Source organism: Aquila chrysaetos, chromosome 17 (assembly GCF_900496995.4).
Source record: "Aquila chrysaetos chrysaetos chromosome 17, bAquChr1.4, whole genome shotgun sequence".
NCBI lineage: Eukaryota > Metazoa > Chordata > Aves > Accipitriformes > Accipitridae > Aquila > Aquila chrysaetos.
In genome coordinates, this window is record NC_044020.1 from 3096317 (window position 1) to 3115225 (window position 18909).

Sequence of the window (18909 nt, forward strand, 5' to 3'; positions counted from 1 at the left end):
CTGTCATTGTGCTTGACCAGGAGTTGTGACATGGTGGTCTATCTAGCTCAGTTGCCTATCCCAGCCATGATTAGTTGTCTCTCTTTATTAGACAAAAATATCACCTCACACATCTGACTGAGATCATTATACTGCAAGGAAACTTCCCTTAGGTATTTCTCCTGGCAACCAGAATGCTGGAAGAAGGTGATGGCTTCTTCCTGCATACCTGCTTCATGGCTTCATCACTGTAATTGAAATGAATGTCTTCCGTTTTCTAAACTGCTGCTTTCGTCTGTAAGACTGCTTCAGCCCAGCTTCAGACTTTTACACTACTCTTACTTAAAAAGCAACAATTCTAATTTGTTCAGTACACATGGCCATAAAAAGTCACACAAATACAGACAAGTAAACTTTACATTCCTTGTGGAATATTACCACAGTAGTTGCTACTGCTACCACTTTTCTTTTGCTCTCACTTCTAATTCCCCGAAAGCAGCGAACAGGCGTTTAGCTGTATTAACCTCTTCAAAGGAGAGGGAGGTTCAGTCTGTGGCCTGAGTTAGTTTTGTTGCAGGGGGGAACAGGGTCTATATAGGGCATCTTCTTTTGATTAATATGTGCAGGTTGCTGCTGCCATGGGATTTGAGGCAAGATGGCTGCTAATGCAGATAGCTGGAACTGGCAGCCTAGAGGGTTTTTGTTTACTTGTTTTCCAGAACTCAGATAAAATTACAGCTTTCCTTCTAACAATTCATTTGATTCCAATGTCAATTATTTCCACACCAGCATAAGGAAAAGGTGTACTGCATGTACTGTGAATGTGCTGCTCTTGAGTCGACTCCTTTCTACCTCTTGGTCCTACTCTGTCTTCCACTAGTGTAGTCAAAGATCAGGAAAGCATGACCCAGTCTTTCAGCTGCTGTTCTGTGCTGTACAAGTACTGTCTGATATGATGGAGAACTAAGGCTGAGGCAAAAGGAACTAGCATTGCCAAGTTGGTTTCTGCAAACTCCTTAAACTTCCTTTCAAGCACTACCTCAAACCTAACCTGACTAGAATGTCTCACTGAAGCTTAGCTTCCTAAAACTTTAGAAGTCCTACACTAAAAGGTTTTTAGCCAACTTTTGTAGTTTCCCAGTTTGGAAAGAGATTTAGTATTTTCTGTAAGCTATTCAAATATTCCTCAAATATTAGAAAAATAGAAAAAAAAGTAGGTCTGGAAACATATCCTGATAGTTTATGCTGGGGTATGGAAAAGGAACCTTAAATACCTATAAAAATTTTGCTTTCTGGGGGACATAGGGTAAAAGCTGTATGTGAATCTGCTGCATATGAGTGGGCTAATTACTTAATGGTAAGCCAGCGTGTAGAAAATTTGGATATAAGACCATAAACTCTGTAGGAGATGCTATTTTCACCCTTCTGATCACTGTAGTCTAATCCTTACCTTTATCTAGCTAAAGAGGCTAAATCTGATTAAGTACTCTGTGCTCATTGTGGAGAATTCTACCACTCCGAAGCACTCTTCATTGAGCAAACAATAGAAGAGATGGTAGCAATAGAAATAAGTGCCAAATGTACTCTCTTCTGGTAGCACTGCAAGTTGCTGTAGAAAGCTACTCCTCTCCAGATGTTTGAAGCAGCTGCCTCTAAAATTGACAGGGACTACGGTAGCTCTAAACCCCAGGAGCAACGCTTGGAATGCTATTCTTAGAATATCTAGGAAATATCTAAGAAACCTCTGCTCCTTCTAGTCCCTTTGCAAGTAAAATGGGGGGGGGGGTAGGTATTCAGATCTCAAAGGTATTTTTAAAATTTTTTTTTTCTTTTAAGAAGCTTAATATTTTCACTAGAAGTATTTTGACAGTTGTCTTCCATTAGAACTGTAGAATATAAGCCAGTGGAAACCAGTTGAGAAATTGAGGTTTGCTGTCACAGATCAACCAATTAACCATTTGAGATGAATTGTTTCCTATATTGACTAGTTCAGAACTATACTACATTAATGACCTTACAGTTTTGAGTCTAGTTCTAGTTACACTTGTTACTTTATAAATCATGAAAGCGTTCAGGCTGGAAGGGCCTTTAGGAGGCCATCTAATCCAAGTTCCTGTTTAGAGTAGGGTCAACACTGAATTCAGCCTAGTCCAGTGGTCTTGAAAACCTCTAAGGAGTACACTGGTCTTATTTTTCTTTTAGTAACTATTTTGGCTTGAAGTTTTATGTTGTAGTTGATCAATTACTGGATAAATCCATAGCAAACATGAGGCAGAAAATAATAAAATGCATGTTTCTAGGAGCTGAGCACCTACCTTATAGAATGAAATGGACACTTGACTTGAATATAGGAACTTTAAAGGGAAGAAAAGCCAGTCCTAGTGGACTGTTAATTAGCCAGGGAGCAGGCCAGTTTGATATCAGTGTGACTAATGTGTCAGTTGATGCTCTGTGCATATTTGGAAAGGTTGAGTACTAGTCAAGTTGATATGACTTTAGCTGTTGCTCAGATTCTAATATTGCTTAGTGGGAAGCATCCCACATGGCATCACTGGAAGGAGCACTTAAAAAAGGACTGGTTGGTTGGTTTGTTTTTCCAAGTAATATACTGTTAAAATGTGCAACTATACAACATTTTTAATTCCTGTCTTTATTTGCTGGGGTATTTTCTTTCCAGACCTACTCAGGCCTGTTCTGCGTGGTAATCAATCCTTACAAGAACCTGCCCATATACTCAGAAGAAATAGTGGAGATGTACAAAGGCAAAAAGAGACATGAGATGCCCCCTCATATCTATGCCATCACAGACACAGCCTACAGGAGTATGATGCAAGGTGAGTGCTGAGATAATGACTCTTGTTGAAATCGCAAATCAAGGTTGCAGTCAAAACACTGTAAGAGAACAACTCACTGCTATCAAAAGGCACTGTTGCCCCTTCTGTCCTTGCTTACAGACACCTGACACCTACTTGGTACCAGCTTTTGTGTTCAGGTGAATAGCTTTCTCCTGCTCTAGTGGCTTGAAGAACCTTACAAAGAGTCTGGCAAGAGCTAAACTTGACAAAGAACAGACTGGTGTGAATGCACAGGGTTCAGAGAAGCAGGCAAGGACAACCGAGGTAGTGAACTTCCCCCTCTCAACGATGAGCCTATGGAATGATAGCTGTAAATGGTCAAGTACCTGTATTGGTTGATAGAGGCTTTTAACAAAAGTATTTAAAATCCAGTCATACAGTCTGGTTGGGTGAAACAAGCTTAGTATAACCTGCATTTTGAAGTGTGATGGTCAGTGGTAGTTTTACTGATCAGGAGTTGTTTGGTTACATTTTTATTCTGTTAAGAATAAAACTTACTATCAGGCAATATTAAATACATCTGTTGGCCTTTCATAGAATAAAAGAAAGCAAGCAGATTGACCTTTTTTTTTTTCCCCCCTGTATACAAATGAGAAATAAAGAACCATATATATTATGTGCTGCTTGTTTGTCACTTGAGGACTTTTAAATATGGAACTCTGAATGTCCTGTGCATATCCCCCCTTCTGAGAGAAGGTCTTTCACAGTCAGTGCTTGGGTTTGGGATGCTTGGAGAGTGTTCAGGTATGGAGGTATTTTGTGCTTTTCTTCCTGTTTGTAGCTGGGTTATATGAAGAGGCATGCTTTGTAAGGTTTAAAGGATGTAATGGGCAGTTTGATTTGGCATGGCTTGTATGAATTTGATTACTCCTTTATTTTCTGATGACTAGCAATGATTAGGGTTTGCCTCTCCTAGGTCTTGTCACGAGCCTAGCTTTTTTTGAACAAAGGCCAGATACAATAAAATTGTGCTTTAAAATTCTAATTAGACTCAATTTTAAAGAGTTCTGCTTTTCCCCTGCCCTCGCCACCACTTGCACTTCCAAACACAGGAGGACTATAACAATATGGTTGCCCAGAGTGGAAAGGGAGGAAGAAAAATTCCTTCCACTTACCTTTGTTAGTGACTTTAAACAAATTTTACGTGTGAAGAATGCTGAGAAAGGTTGCTGAAGTGTGATGCATGCAGAGCAGAGCATATGGGAGAGCTAACATGATGGGTTGATTAAGCTATATTTGTAAAAGCCTTGGGTGGGGAGGGGTGAGCCAGAGAGACATGCTGGAGTGGACTGGTGGCAGGGTACTGATGGCAATTTGTTGAAGATGTGGCAGGTCTTGAAGAAATACAGCTATACTACTGATGGTTACTCTGAAAGGAATGTTGTATCCAGAGGGAAAAACCTATGAACCTACAGGACCTCACTTCCCTCAAAGACTGGATCTGCCGTGAAAGACAAGGACAGATGCACTGCCTGTACTATACGTGACAGCATGGTTGTCCATAAACCTCTTACCACTGTTTCGCTTCCTTTATTATTTCCTTCTCTACCTTGCCCACTCCTTGTCAGCTCAAGTACCAACATACATTTTTCTTAAACACTACCAGAATTATTGTTCCCTAAAAAGAAATCTTGTCTATGTCAAATCAGAAACAGTTTCTTTGGCATTGTTGTAAGGAGACTGAAGAAGTCTTTTTCCCTCTATAGACAACAGTTAAACCATTTGGAACTGCATGTGCATGCATCTTGTCCTTCATCCCTCTCAGATATATCAGTATGTGGCAGTGGATATCCAGACAGCTGTAATTCTGCAACAAGGGACAGGTGACCTTTCCTGGTCTGATGGTGGTTCAGAGCTAGTGAATAATCTACGTGGATCTTTTCTTTCCTTTTGAAAAGAGAAGGTGTTTCCGTCAGACCACTGCTTGAGTGATGTCTAAAACTCAGAAATCCCACTTGAATTGCTTTGGTGTACAAAGCTAAAGAATGGCAACCCTGCCTCTGTTTTCCTAGCACAGGAAAGTTGCTGTGAGCTCTGCTGGAGTGTTTACCTTTCTCAGAACAATTCCAGCTATGCAATATTCTCAGCGGAATTGACAGTCTAGAGGTTTACCCCAGCCCTTCTTTGCCTGGTTTGAGATATCTTGTCGCTGACTTTTTTGAATGCTTGTTGGATGTGAATATCATTCCCAGTTAGCTTTTGAACTAGCTTGCTTTGACCTGTTTAACTAGGTTTGGAAAGATTTGTGTGTGTGTGTTGCTTCACATGTGCATATGTGTGCTAGCAAGAACCCTAGAGATCGTTTTAGGTTTATTTGCTGCCTTATTTCCTTATTGCAAAGGATAACAGTAGCATTCCAATGTCTGCTACTGGGAGAGAAGGTGAGGTAGTTGTTGCAGTGTCTCTGGTCCTGGCTAGCCTCTAGGGCAACGGAAAGCAACATTCCTATTCCACTTTCTCAGTTTTGCTTAGCGGTGGGGGAGGCTTGGTGCAGCAGCCAGTGGTATGGCAGGAATCTGTACAGAGAATAGAAGATGAAAGGGTCCAGTGCTCCACATGAGCCGGAGGCATTTAGGATTAGGCTGCCTTCCCTAGGTTACTTTCAGAGCCCTGAAGACCGGGAATCCTTCATGGTCTGGAGAAGGATAGCAAGCTGTTGACTCTGACTTCTGTCAGCATGGGGTATAGTTATCTCTTAAGCTGACAGAGCGGAAAAGCCTTGCATGTTAATTGATTTGGACTCTGAATTTTTTTTTGCTTTTCAGTCAATTTATGGTATTCTAATAAGCAGGCCATTCAAAGGGACGTTCATCAGGAAAGGAATGGGGAAGGGAGAGGAGATGAGAGCTTTATTTCAACCTCTGCTAATCCAGAAATTATTTAACCCTTTTCAGGCATCTATGCTGATGCACTATGGGTGAGCTTGGTCCTCTTTTTGTGTCTACCTTGGTTCCTCCATTCACAAAAATGTCATGTGGCATTTATTTATTCCAAGAGGTTAAATTGCTTTTTGTTAAATTTCATCAGAAGTACTTCCTTGAAGCAATAACATGATGGAGAACATGTTCAAAGCAATTTCTTTCTTTTTTTCCTCCTTTCTCTGACTGAAGACATTAAGACTCGGACCCGAGACGAAACATTATTTTGCTGCATGGTACTTGGAGAGACTTCCTGTGCTTCAAGAGCAGAACTCTGAAAAAGTGTAACATTTTTGTTTTCGGAGAAAGCAACCATTTGTCTTAATGTTTCTGTTCCCTGGGTAACCTGAATGCCAGAAGCCTCAGGTCCGACGGCTTTCAGAAGAATTACTCTTCTGGTGCTGATGATTGAAGCACAGTGCCTGCAAGTGGAGTGGTGTCTTGAGCAAACAAATCATAATTCTAACACAACAGATGTACACTGAAGGGGTACATTCTTTAACTCAATTCATAGTCTCCAGAGGATCTATTTAGAAAAACATATTTTAAAGCTGTTAAACAGCACCTGTTTGTCCATTTGGAACACATACAGGGAATTTTCTATGTCAAAGACTGATAGAAGCTAGAAATATCACTGGTATCTGGAGCATGATGGCTGTTTTAATGCCAGTGTCTGAAACTTCTGTAGTAGGTTAGATCAGAATGGTTATTCTGGTCTCCAAAGCTCAACCTCCTCAACTAAGAGATAGGAGGGAGAGGAAATAGACAGCACATTGCTAATGAATGTACTCCATCTTCTTTCTCATCCAGTTTCTCCACGTATTAGTGTAGGGCTCCTAACAGTTCACTGAACAAAACTCTTAAATCATTGTGCAGTGATTAAACCCTCCTTGACCTTGATGGATTAGTCTGCAAAGGAGCCTGTGCAGCCAGCGCCTTGCTGGTATTCACTTGGGAGCTAGGTAGTCTCTGGGTTTGGTGATTAAAAGAAAAAATGCTGAAGCGTAGTAACTTCATGATTTTTATTTGCCTTGTTACATTAAGGGAGGAAACAGTGTTAGCTATTGTAAGACAAATCATTTGCTGTTGTAGATCTTCACATGCACCTCAGGCCCAGTTGTCATTTTCACAAGAAACAGTCCTTAGGTCTGCTTCTATAGAACATGACCTTGAAGTATTTTATTTTTAATTCTTAGACGTTTATGTAGTTCTTAAGTTTCCGAGCTAGTAGAACACTTCTGTTTTAACTTCCTTGGTCTCAAGTCTTCTTTCTCATCTTGCTTCTTAGCGTTGGTCTGCTATGCTGCACTGTATATCGCACTGTTCCAAAGCGCATCTTTATTTTCTGTACAATATTCTGTGTGCGCTTACCAGTTCAGGGATACTTGATTGACAGAGCTGTTCAAATTATGTAGAGGCACAGATGTCTTTCGAGTTGCGTATATAGGTCAAGTTCTGTTTCCACTAAACTCAAAAGAATATAGCCTGTGGTTTCACTAGTTTGTTTCCAAGAGTTGTCCAAATTTCTGATGCAAAGGGCAATGTTAAGTTTGGATACTAATTATGGAGGATGTTCGTTTTGATGGTCTTTGTATACAAATGGCAAGAAAAGATGTACGTAGTTTCTGATTGTCTTAAGAAATGTTTTACATGCTTTGAATTACTTGAGATTTCTAAATGCAGCTCTCAAAATCTGTGTCTCAATGTGGTTTTCAATAGAACAAGGAGCTAAAAAAGAGTCCGTTGCCCACTTGTTTTTTAGTAGTTACCACACCCTTTTTGCTTCATTCCTGTAAACCAAAGCAGGAGCTCTCTGGCAGTCACTTGTGTAATGGTTCAGCCCTTGCTGTCAGTCTTCTTACAGTTCACTGTTTCAGTATGATGAGCTGCCTGAGCTTTTGCAGGCTATATACCAGTTTTTCCTTTGTGTCAGAACTTCATAAACATTTGTGTAACCTAAAATTACAGCCTAACTTGTTTTCCTGTTTTGCTATCTCCAGATTCAGTTGAGGAATGCTAGAGAAAGGGGTATGGGCTCTAGTCCAAAAATGGCTTGGGGAAATAAACATTTGCATTTGACCCAGTAGGATATATTTCATTTTTCGAAATGAAACTTTCTTTTCTTCTTGTGACTGTCCTCAAACTTCAGCTAATGCAAAGCTGCATCTTGGCACTGCAGTGTTCCTGCCAACTCAAGTGATTTTTCTCCTTTTTTTTTTTTTTTTTTATATCTTGAAGTTCTATTGTTGAGAGCTGTCTTGGATATGCTATGTTTGTCCTTAGTTTGATTTCTTTTTTTTTTTTTTTTTTTTTAACTTGATGATGGGTTATTAGCATTTTGAAACTTCTCTGTAACGCGTTCCTTAAATGATAATGCAGAAGCAGGCTCTCAGGCTCTGTTCTGGTGTTCCCCTGGAGTGTTTTTGATCCTACTCAAACCAACACGTAGGTTAAAGCACCACGGTGAACGTATTTGATTAGAGTTTATGCCAGTGGGGTGGTTGCGAGTAGCACAGTGTGTCAAGTGCCCGGGGCTGCTCCTGCATTAGAGCCCTGAAGGAACGACACTGGTTGTAAGATTTATGCTGTGGTCGGAAGAGAAGTTTGAGGAGAGACTGAGGAACTGAAACTATTGCACGGTTGAAGCACTTAAATGCCTTTAAGACTAATTCTTGCTGTAGGTCAACTCTCACTTGGTCAGGCAGCTAGTTGCCTAAGTTGGGCTAGAGGCATTCACCGTGATGCTGGGGGAGCAGTATGGTAACGGAAACCTAAAGGGCCAGGCTGCTCAGTTCTGCCAGATGCTTGGTGGTTAGGAGGTGGGTGGTACCATCGAGCTATGGTTAAGCTTTTAGCCTTAATGAGTCAGCTATAGGCAGGGGACTGCAAGCCAACCAAGCCTTTGCCTTTCAGCTACACTTCCTCTTAGCCGGAGAGATGATGTCACCATTGTGTGAATGCTATATTACTTCTCCTTTTATGGAGATGAACGGGCTTGAAACTGGAGTCACTCATGCAGAGGAAGTGGGTGATAAAGGCCTGCTAGGATGTTCTGAAACTGAGATGTGGAGCTTAAATCGCACATGCTCTTCCAGCCTCCCAACCTTTTTCTTCTCCCATCCCAAAACATCTAAAAACAAAATTCAAGAGTTTGGAGCTCTGTTAATTTATCAGTTATGCCAATATATTCGACCACAGTAGTTCAGCATTCATTCGGATTCGTTGTTTTGCAGTAGAATATTTGGCTGAGGACTTTTTATGTACAAGATGTCTCTCTTGTGAAAACAAATTTTGGTTTAATTAATTTTTTAATGTATGCCAAAGGTCCTGGAAGCAGTCTAAAATGTGGTCTTTTATTTTTGGACTGAAGAAAGTCAAGAATGAGTTAGATACTATGTTCTTCTTATATAGTAAAATTAATCTGCTGATCTTACTATACCATACTGCTGTATAGCTTAAATTTGAAGGATGTTTTTCTTCCTGAATTTCTGGGTGCTTGAGGCTGCTGCTGCTTATGATCACTTGAATACTATGGTGATGAGAGCTAAAGAAGCGCCTAGATAAAAAGCTTTCCCTGCCAGCTGGTCTGAAATACAGAACTGTTGCTATAATTAACTAATGAGTTGTTATTCTGGATTGTTTTTAATAAGTGACTCTGTTTAGGATTGAAAAGCAGATGCAGATTTCTTTTAATCAGGCGTTTCTTGATTGTGTTATTATAAGCAACTGAGTTTATGGTACCCAGCACATTCTCTTTTGCTGAGTAGGTTGCTTGCACAACTGACAATGGAGTAAAGGCAAGTGCTGACTGAAGTTGTGCAGTACGCCCATGTCGAATGATCCTTTTTAAAAAAAAGAAAAAGGGGTGGAGGTGGCCTCTTGTCTGGGCAACTGAACTCTGATTCGTGATGGCACAAGTCAGTATTGTATGGAGAATGAATATTGGCATTTAAAGCAATTCTTAATTGGAAGTGTATCTAAGAGTTACGCTTTTGTATGCGTTAGCTCTTTGGCCCTTTGGTCGGCTCCAGTTTCCTGTTGCTCAACACATTATTTGAGTTGTCTGTCTGTACACAATTAGAAGAATTCCAGCTATCCCAGTGACTGCTGCTTTGCAGTCCTGGGAAAGAATTTCCCCCGGATTGCAAACAGGAATGTTGCCTTTTATGGCAGTGTCTGCACGCTGCCGGTGACTTGCCTGCACTCGCAGGTACGTTCCTGCTGGCTTAAAGCAGAGGTGACTAACGCAGCTGCAGCGGGCCACCGGGAAAGTATGCTGGGGGAGGAGAACGTAGTGCCAAGAGGATTTTGAAAACTGTCTGTGACTTTTCCTGCCTGAGCACCTTTCAACACCTTGTTCTCTGTTAAGGTGTGGAAAAATCCTGTGCTTGCCCCTTTGGGACTTCCTCGGGTCACTCCAGGGTGCTGTTGCTACCTTACCTCGTTGGAATGAGGCTCGAAAAGAGCTTCTTGACAAAGTGGGACAAAACTTGTCATGATCAAAAAGTGTTCAGTGCCAAAGAGCTGCTTAGTATTATCTGATGTTGATCATCTCTTTTTCTGTTGGGCAGTCGGTTTATCTGTTTGCTTACCAATGCTTTTTTGCTGGAATAAGGATCTTCTGGAGGAGGGGGAATGGGAAGGCATGTGCTATTCAAGTGCCTGGGGCTCCATTGCCTGTTCGAGGAGCCCCAGCTCATAATTCCAAGACCAGAGCTGGCTACCAGGAATAAGGAGCACCTTCCTTAGGGTTATTCTTCCCCCCCCCCCCCCCCCCTTCTCTCAAATTGCCTTCTTAGAAGAGCCTCTGTAGTACCTGAATGTGAGTATAACCTTTTCTAGGACAAGTGGGCTGCTTGTTTATAGTCAAGCTTTCAAAAGTCAGATGTTATTCAGAGGCACAATCTTGTCCTTTCACATAGCTGCTTGGTGATGGAGAACTGCACCCAGGTGTCCCACTACCGAAGAATACATTTCCTTAGGCAGTCCTTAAATGAGTAATTCGTTATTCTCCTGATCCACCCTCAAAGTGCCCAGTCATGCAGAGGGCTGGTGTGTGCCTGCTGAGCCCTTGACCCACTGGGAACCTTGAATGGGAGGGGCCTTCAGAGCTGGCTAATATCTACTCGTAGCCTGTCCCTCAGCAAAAGGGGTGTGTATCTTAAAGGCAATCAATAAAAGTCAGCACTTGAAAAAATGAGTATGCAATGCTCGTAAAGCTGCAGTATCTAGTTTTGAATGCTTAAGAATTTTCCGGGCCAAAACCATTTGAGTGATTATTTTCTTCTGTTTGCTTTCTTCCAGTCTTAGGGCTGATCAGCTCTTTCTGAGAACAGTATTAACAGGGATAAAGCAGATTATTTTCCTCTATTTTTTTGTGCTCATCTGCGTACGGTCAGTTTCCAGTAAAGAAGCTTAAGAGCAGGAGTTGCCTATCCTGTAGCATGTGAACCTAACGTTTCCATTACTGGTTTCAGAATAACTTAAGAAAAGATAGAATCTCAAATTTGGTAGGTTTACCTGCTTTCCTTATTCCATGAAAATGTGTCCAAAGGCTAGACATACTTCTCTCTTTATAAACTGAGTTTATAGGAGATTTTTCTTGATGAATACGGCATTCATGATGTTAGGACTGAAATGCTAAATTCACTTGCAGCAGCAGTATTTTAAGGGTATAGAAAGTGGTTTCAGGTGCTTGAACTCTTATCTGACTATAAAGCCTTCCCTAATTACAGCTCAATCTCTTTATCTTGCGCAAAACAACTTGAATGATGACTCAATTATATTGTCTTAAGTATTCTCTGGTGGGGAGAATACTGAGTGCACTTGGGTTCTCTAAGCTACTGGAGAAAGGAATAGAAAGAACCAGTAACTAAAATATGGAGACAGTCACATCCATAAACATACTAGTGAAGGTTACCAATTGCTGAAATAATTTATTAGAGCAATCCAGTGAATTGTATACTCTCATGGATGTTTGAGGTTTGCTTTTTCTCTCTTTGGAGATTAGCCTTCGGTCCAACACAAAATTGGGGCTCAGCATGGAAAAAGGAAAGAATGACAATAACTGGATGAAATCTAACTGCTGTGTTACTGAGGTTCTCACACTGGATGATCTGATAGTCCCCTGGTCTTGATCTGAAGCAAAAAACCCCCACCTAAAATCAAACAAAACCAAAAAACCACAGCCAAATGGATAACTTACAAACTAATGGGGATTTTGAGTTTGGTGGCACAGTCTGTTCTGTGAGTGCCCCAATAGCTCTTGTGGACTGTCTGTGAATGACTTGCTGTGCCCAGGTCTGTTCCATGTCTGAACAGGTCTCGCTGTCCCTGTGATGACTACAAGCTACTAAGGCTGTTGTGGTGCAGGCACGGGCACTCTCCAGTCTGCCCAGCGCTCCCAGCTGGGTCCTGGTGGCATGGGGGAGGAATGGGATGCAGACTGGAGGGGGAGGGCACAGAAACCAAGGCAGAAGCAGGGCAGTGTGTTCACACAGAAGTGGTGGAGGAACAGTGGGTGAAGGCATGGTGGAAGGACTAGTCTGGACTGCATATGAGGAAGCAGAATCATAGGTGAAAGCTGAAAGGAGGTTAAAGATGTGGGAGAAGATAGTGGTGGATAGGCTGGGTGAAGTGAGTTCTCTACCTGGAAGGATATTATCATCCACAGCTGGGAATTGAGCACAGGAATTAGTAGTCTACTGGTATGTCAACATGGAAAAGAAAAGGTTTCTACTGTTACCAGCTGCTGTGTTAATACAACAGGGGATGGTGTCACAAACAAATCAGCTGTAGAGGACTTGGGCTGCTGCTCAGTGTTGTAGTTTTCAAGTCCATTCTGTACAAAATAAGTAACAAAAATTTCTCACCGAGCTTCCAGTGTTTGTTTTGGGGGTGAAAGCCTCTGTTTGATGTGAGTTTTTGGCACTTTGGGATTTGTAATGGTTGCCGTCCCACGTCCCCCCTCCCCCTTCCATTTCCACTGCTCTCCTGATAACTTTTGTAAGTCAGTATGGGCTCAGTGTAATAGCAGGGAGGGGGCTGAAGAACAAGTAGATGTACATCAAATTGTAGCTCTGTGGTAAGGAAACATTCAGTGGGAGACTTCTGTATTGTTTGTAGAAGAATTGTAATGCAAACAATATTCTTTCTGGATGAAGAAAACTAAATTGCTGTGGTGCCATTATACTTGGGCATATGGTGGGAGGTTGGGGTTTATTGCCAGAGAAGGGGTTACCTGGCCATATTTCTGAAGATACTTGTCAGAGTTTACTAGTGCCTGGATTTGTCTTTGGTGTTGATTTAATTCTGTCACAGAAGTTTAATTTTAGAGTCTTAGTCTGACTACTTTTTTTAAATCTTATTCTAGATCGAGAGGATCAGTCCATCCTTTGCACGTGAGTATTTACAGTTGTCAGCTTGTCTGGATGTCAAAATTTGTGTTGTTAAATTCTGGGTTGGAGGACTCTCTTGTAAGTGCCGGGGGTAGGCTCAGTAAATCAGGTAATAATGGAGAGTCAAGGAAGGTCCCACTACAGTTCCTCCAATATATATTTAATCCTTTCTGCAGAATAATTTTTGTAAGAAGTGGAGGAAGAAGGGAGGTTTTGAAACAGCCCCTGTGCTCAAACTCCTAAAGAAATACAGCTTTGTCAATGGAAGAGGCTTGGAGAAGTCCTTCAGATTTGATGCAGCTGTTATGTTTAAGTACATTCATACTGATGAGGCTGATACAGTAACAGATACTCTTGATTCAGCAGTTTCTCTTCTAGGCACAGCAAAGTTGGTTGTCCCTAAGTTCTTAAGGAATTGGTATGTTTCTTCTTGCAGCCAGGAGGCTTCCTTTTGAAAGATTCACTTCATTACCTTTCAGTCCTACCTCTACAGCAGCCTCCGAGTTATTCCTCAGCCACTTGGCAATCTTTGTATCCAAGTGGCTAGAAAGCATAGTTCTTCATTGCCTTCCCTCCTCCGTGCACGCATATGGAACCTGCACCCAACAGCAAACTGGCTGAGGGCTAGCCTGCAGTCCAGCTATACTGCTACTGCTTGCCAGTACAACTTGGTTTTTATTGGTTTTGAGGGAGGTGCTGCAATGGCCAGAATGCAGTTAAGGAGCTCTGTAGCCCTTTTGGGGTTAGAAATATGAATATGTCCCCCTGCGTCTTGTTTGTGAATGAATTGCAGATTTTTTTTTACAGAGGTGAATCGGGAGCTGGTAAAACAGAGAACACCAAGAAGGTCATTCAGTATCTGGCTCATGTTGCTTCCTCACACAAGTCTAAAAAAGACCAGGTAAGACCTAGGTTTAATGATGCTTTATTGCTGTGCTGACTTTGGACAATAAATATATATTGGCTGATGTTGGTAAAAGCTATATTGCTCAATAAAAGCCTAGATACTACGATCTATCAGGGGACTGAGGAGGACAGTGAACTATGAAACAATAAAAGTTTGTCAAAAATTGCAAGCCAGGGGACGTTGTTCTAAGTCATAACTCGTTTGAATTCAGTGGACCTACAGTGGGGATAAACTCATCCACAACCTCTTGGATTCATGGGCAAGTGCATGGGCAAGAGACACTATAAATGAAGCATCACCCGTACTGATTTTTCACACGGATGTATTGCTTATAACCAGTCTAGGCAGTTTAAAACTGATCCTTCCATGAAGGAGTTGTCTCCTTCCCTCTGTATCATTATAGATTAGGTCTGGCTATTATGTATACTGTCTCAAAACTGGAGAACACAGTGATAGGCTAGTGGACATCAGCTGAAAACTTTGAAATTGTAGGAAAACATTAAAAGGGTGGAAAACAGCCAAGCATTAGCAGCACATGAAAGGAGGGTGGTGGTGATGGTGGGAGGACTTTAAAGATGTCTCACTTATATTTTTTTCCCCCTCCCTCTCCCCCGATGGACTATTGCCGAATTCGTCAGTTGTATCCTCGTAGGTGAGCTGCACGTTTACTGCACGTTCTGCACCAGGAATGCGTTTTCTGTCCCATTGTGTGATTTTTTTGAGCAGCTTTTCACTCCACACCAATATCACTTTCTGCAGCTAAAACAAATCCATAGACAATTCACGATTTTATTTTTTTTGTGTGGTGCACAGTAATCTTTTTGTGAGGATGTTCAATTGGAGACTAAAGTAATATCAAGAATACTTGTGTTCTGTGCTCAATACTAGTTTGCATTTAAGGTTTTTCTTGCAGGATTTTCCCAGATACACCATTTGAGAAGTATTCCTTCAGAGCAATAGGACTGGACCAGGCTTTCCTAGAACCATAAGCGTCTAGTGTGTGTGGTGTTCCTAGTAAGATAAATGTAGTTAGGTGTTTATCCTTCTGTTCCCTGCAGCGACATGCGGCTGCAGGTTACAAGAAAAGGTTGGGGGGAAGACTGCCCTGCAGACAGGGTGTTCCAGGACTGTGAGCTTGTTAGCCAGAGCTGAACACGTTGGAAATGTTCACTGGTGAGCTGTGTAACAAAAGCCAGATGCCAAATGTGTCCACTGTATCTCTACATAAGAGTTTTCCCATAGTAGCTTAATGTGTAGGCATGTCTTATGTGTGTAGAGTATATGAATAAGAAGGCACCTCTGCACGCAGGCATAAGTAACTTCTGGAATCCAACCAAAAAAAAACTTTGTATGTGCCAAACTTTCAGACATATGAAGGCTTTTTCCGTGGTCTGTCAGTAGCTGTATTTAGAAACATTCTCTTTTTTTCTTTTTCTTTTTTTAAGTGTGGAAAATAGAATCATGGGGTTGAGTTAAGTATTCTTCCACTGCTTATCCCTGAGCAAAATTTCAACCACCAAAGCAGGACAGGCAGTCTGCCTAGGAGAATAAAACAGTCCTAAGTTGGACTGGTTGGTGATTTGCCCAAGTTTATTATTCCCCCCCCCCCCCCCAAAGTTTTGATTCTTCCAAAAAGTCCTGCAGCTCACATTTTGCTCCAGTTTTGTGATTAAACGGTAGCGCTGGCCTTACCAGAGAGGATTTAAACCTGGAGCCTTTGAATGTTAATTGGTAATGAGTGCTCTATGCAACAATTCTTTACAAATCTTAAAACCTGGAACCAGATTGTAAGGGTTTATGAAGATGAATACGTTAAATTTTCTGAGGATCTCGGGTATACTGGTCAGGGCAAATTTTTTTTCTTTAGGTAGAACGTGGTAGTGTAGAACCTTTTTTCTGCGAGATTAGGCACGGAACTTAACCAATGATAATATAGAAAGCAGTGGTGCTTTATGTACCAGGAAGGTTTCTTGACTGTCATCTATTAGGCGTTTTGGATGTAAACCCCTGTTTTTCCAAGTATTGGAGCAAAAACAGATTTATAAAGCATATTCTTCAATACTAGCGCTCTTGTTTTGGAGGTAGTGGCACCTTCCACCGATCCTAGTGCATTAGTATATTCAGCTAAATAGCTTCTAGCTGCATGGTGTGACTACTAAGCACATTAAGGCTGCTTTTGGGGCGTACTGAATCTGATTATATAAACACTTTTTTCCATTTGATGAAACTTTATTTATGGAAATTGAGTTTGATGTTTTCCCATGTTTAGTCTCTGCTTCTCTACTGACTTCTTAAATCACATAATAGTTTTTCAGGATGAGAATGTTATTCGCAGCTAATCAGAAATTCATGGGTAATAGTGGCTAATGCTTAAATATTTTCAATGAAGGTTCAGTTACTAACGGTCTTTCTCCCTTCCCCATCCGACTCACTGTTGTTGGGCTTCAGTTATTTGAGAATCTCTCACATGACTGCAGAGAAGAATACAAAAGCAAATCCCTAAAGTGTAAAAAACAAAACAAAAAATCCCACCAAAACAACCAACCACCCCTATCTTTTAGTTTTTTAAATTGCATGCTGTTAAAGCTAGCTGTGATGTCTAGATGCCTTTCTCCATACTTCCTGAAGAATAAATGGCTGGCAAAACTTCTACCTTGCATAGAAATCATTCCAAAAAGTATATGAGATGCAAAAAATTCAGAGTAAAGGATAGATGTCAAGGATTTTTGTTGCTTTAAATTGGTGGTGTAACTTTAGAGCAGTAGAAAGAGAGTGTGCTGAAGAGTGTGTGCTGCCCAACCACAGGCTAACAGATCCAGTGGCTGTTTCTGCTTCTGTTTTCATGAGGAATATTGTACATACTTCAAATGCATGCCAAGTATTAAACAAATTTGTTTCAGGTCAAGGAATGGCAATTACAGGTGTCAGAAAATTGGCAGCGTCTTTATGATAGGAACCTTAGAATTTCTAGAAAGTTTGTGACGGAGAGCTCTCTGTTGTACTGGTTTTGCTTTGCAGAATTACCCACTGCATGCTAATAATGAAGTCTCTTCCTTCAAGTGAAAGGTGACCGTCAAAATTTAAGGTTAAAAAACCAACAAACTCCACCCAAAAACTTATTTAAAATTTTGAAGATAATGGGATTGTCTTTTTAAACAAAGACAGCGTACAGTGAGGAATGGATACATTGCAGTAATCAGAGCCACTTAATCTTACGTGCCATTGCCATGGCATGCTGAGAACTTGATCCTCCCACTGTATCATGGTGCTAAGGCAAGTCATGAGAGCTAACTGACTTGACCAACTCTTCAGCATTTTCCTTTCCCCACAGCTTTATATTGCTGTGAGCCTGAGCTGGCATTCTCTATGCATATTTCTACCTTAGTGGTTCAAGAGACCTAATCACCTCTAAATTACAGTTTACCAACACCTACTTGACACTAATGACACTTTCTTCCTGAGGTACTAAATAACAGGAGGGTCTATAGTATGGATTTCTCTAAACTTTTGATCTTTGTGTAGCTAATCATGACCTTAGTTTTATTTTTAGCCAAATAATTAAAATAGATTTGATGTCAAAGCCTGACTTCTGTTTAGAGGAAAAAATGGGCTTTTTTTCTCTTCCCTCCTTGTTCCATAGTTGGGTTGAAATGCTTTGTTGAAATGCTGGTTGAGATGCCAGCATAGGAGGGGATACTCACTTGCGTAGTAACATATTGCAGTCACAAAGGCATAGGACTTCACTGCAGGATGGGGAGGAGGAATGGGGTGAGGGAAGATTGTTCCAACTTCAGTACATGTGCCAGAATAGGAGGGGAAATGTGACTGCCACACAGTTTCAAGGACTGAACCCTATTTTCAAGGTTTTCTCCTTACAGAGGCACGTGCTGGCTCTGCTGTGAGAGCAGATGTCCCAGCTCAGGTTCCCTTCCGAGGGCTAACCCCCTTGTTATGTATACTTGACAGTGAATCAGTGTTTGCAGCAGCTGCCTCTTCTGTATATGTGCAGTTCTACAGGGACTGAAGGTCTTGTTTGGCCTTAGTACTTTGCAAGCATGAAGTAAGGTGGTTGTGGAAGTAAGAAATAAAGACTTGTAGTTCTTCATACAGTTTCTCATGTATCTTCCCCTTTTTTTTTTTTTTTTTTTTTTTTTTTTGGATTGCATGTATTTTTAGAGAGACTGTGTAAGGACTAATCTGTTTTATAATGTACTTTGAGAATGAATGGGAACAATTTTCCTTTAGAAATACCCTTAAATAATTTGCCCATAAATTCCAGTTCTTGAGAATCAAACTTCATTTCCATCCGTTATGCACAGGAAGTCATGAGTACTTACTGAGAACTGCTAAAAAGAGAAACATTAATCTAAACTGTCATTTTCTGTCTCTAGAAGCTTTTTAGGTAATCTTGAAAGATATAGAACTCCATGCTTTTAGCACAGAGGACAAGTAATTTTTAAAAACAGCCAGGGATATATCTAGAGCCTTCAGGGAAAGGTGTATATGCTTCAATGGTCTAGTACTTGGCAGGGATAAAAGTTCTGAATTTTCTTTTTCTACAGCTCCAGCATTTTGTGTTCCTTGAGGGGAGGAGTGTGCGAATACAGCAGCAGAATGCAAGCGATCATGCAGTTTGTGGGATACCACTAATTCTCCTTTTTTTGTGTGCCTCCTTACAAAGGAGGTTTTTGCTTGTTTGAATTTTGGAAGATGCAGACTCTTAGTGCAAGCTTTTTGGTTTTTGTTTTTTTTTTTTTTAAAAAACATTAGACCTTTTCAGACTAACTTCTTAACCTACTACTAGCAGAGTTCAGGGCTGTCTTGCAGTAGCAAGACAGGATTTTCCTCACTTT

At 41.0% G+C, this 18909-nt stretch overlaps 1 protein-coding gene across 1 annotated transcript in view; it reads left to right on the forward strand.

The window, feature by feature from the left end:
- MYH9 (myosin heavy chain 9) overlaps positions 1–18909 on the forward strand; it is a 72408-nt gene that overhangs the window by 19323 nt on the left and 34176 nt on the right. Inside the window, exons 3-5 of the mRNA XM_030040493.2 lie at positions 2657–2813; positions 13125–13152; positions 13957–14050. Coding sequence (XP_029896353.1) covers positions 2657–2813; positions 13125–13152; positions 13957–14050 — 279 coding nt within the window. The remainder of the gene's footprint in view (positions 1–2656; positions 2814–13124; positions 13153–13956; positions 14051–18909) is intronic.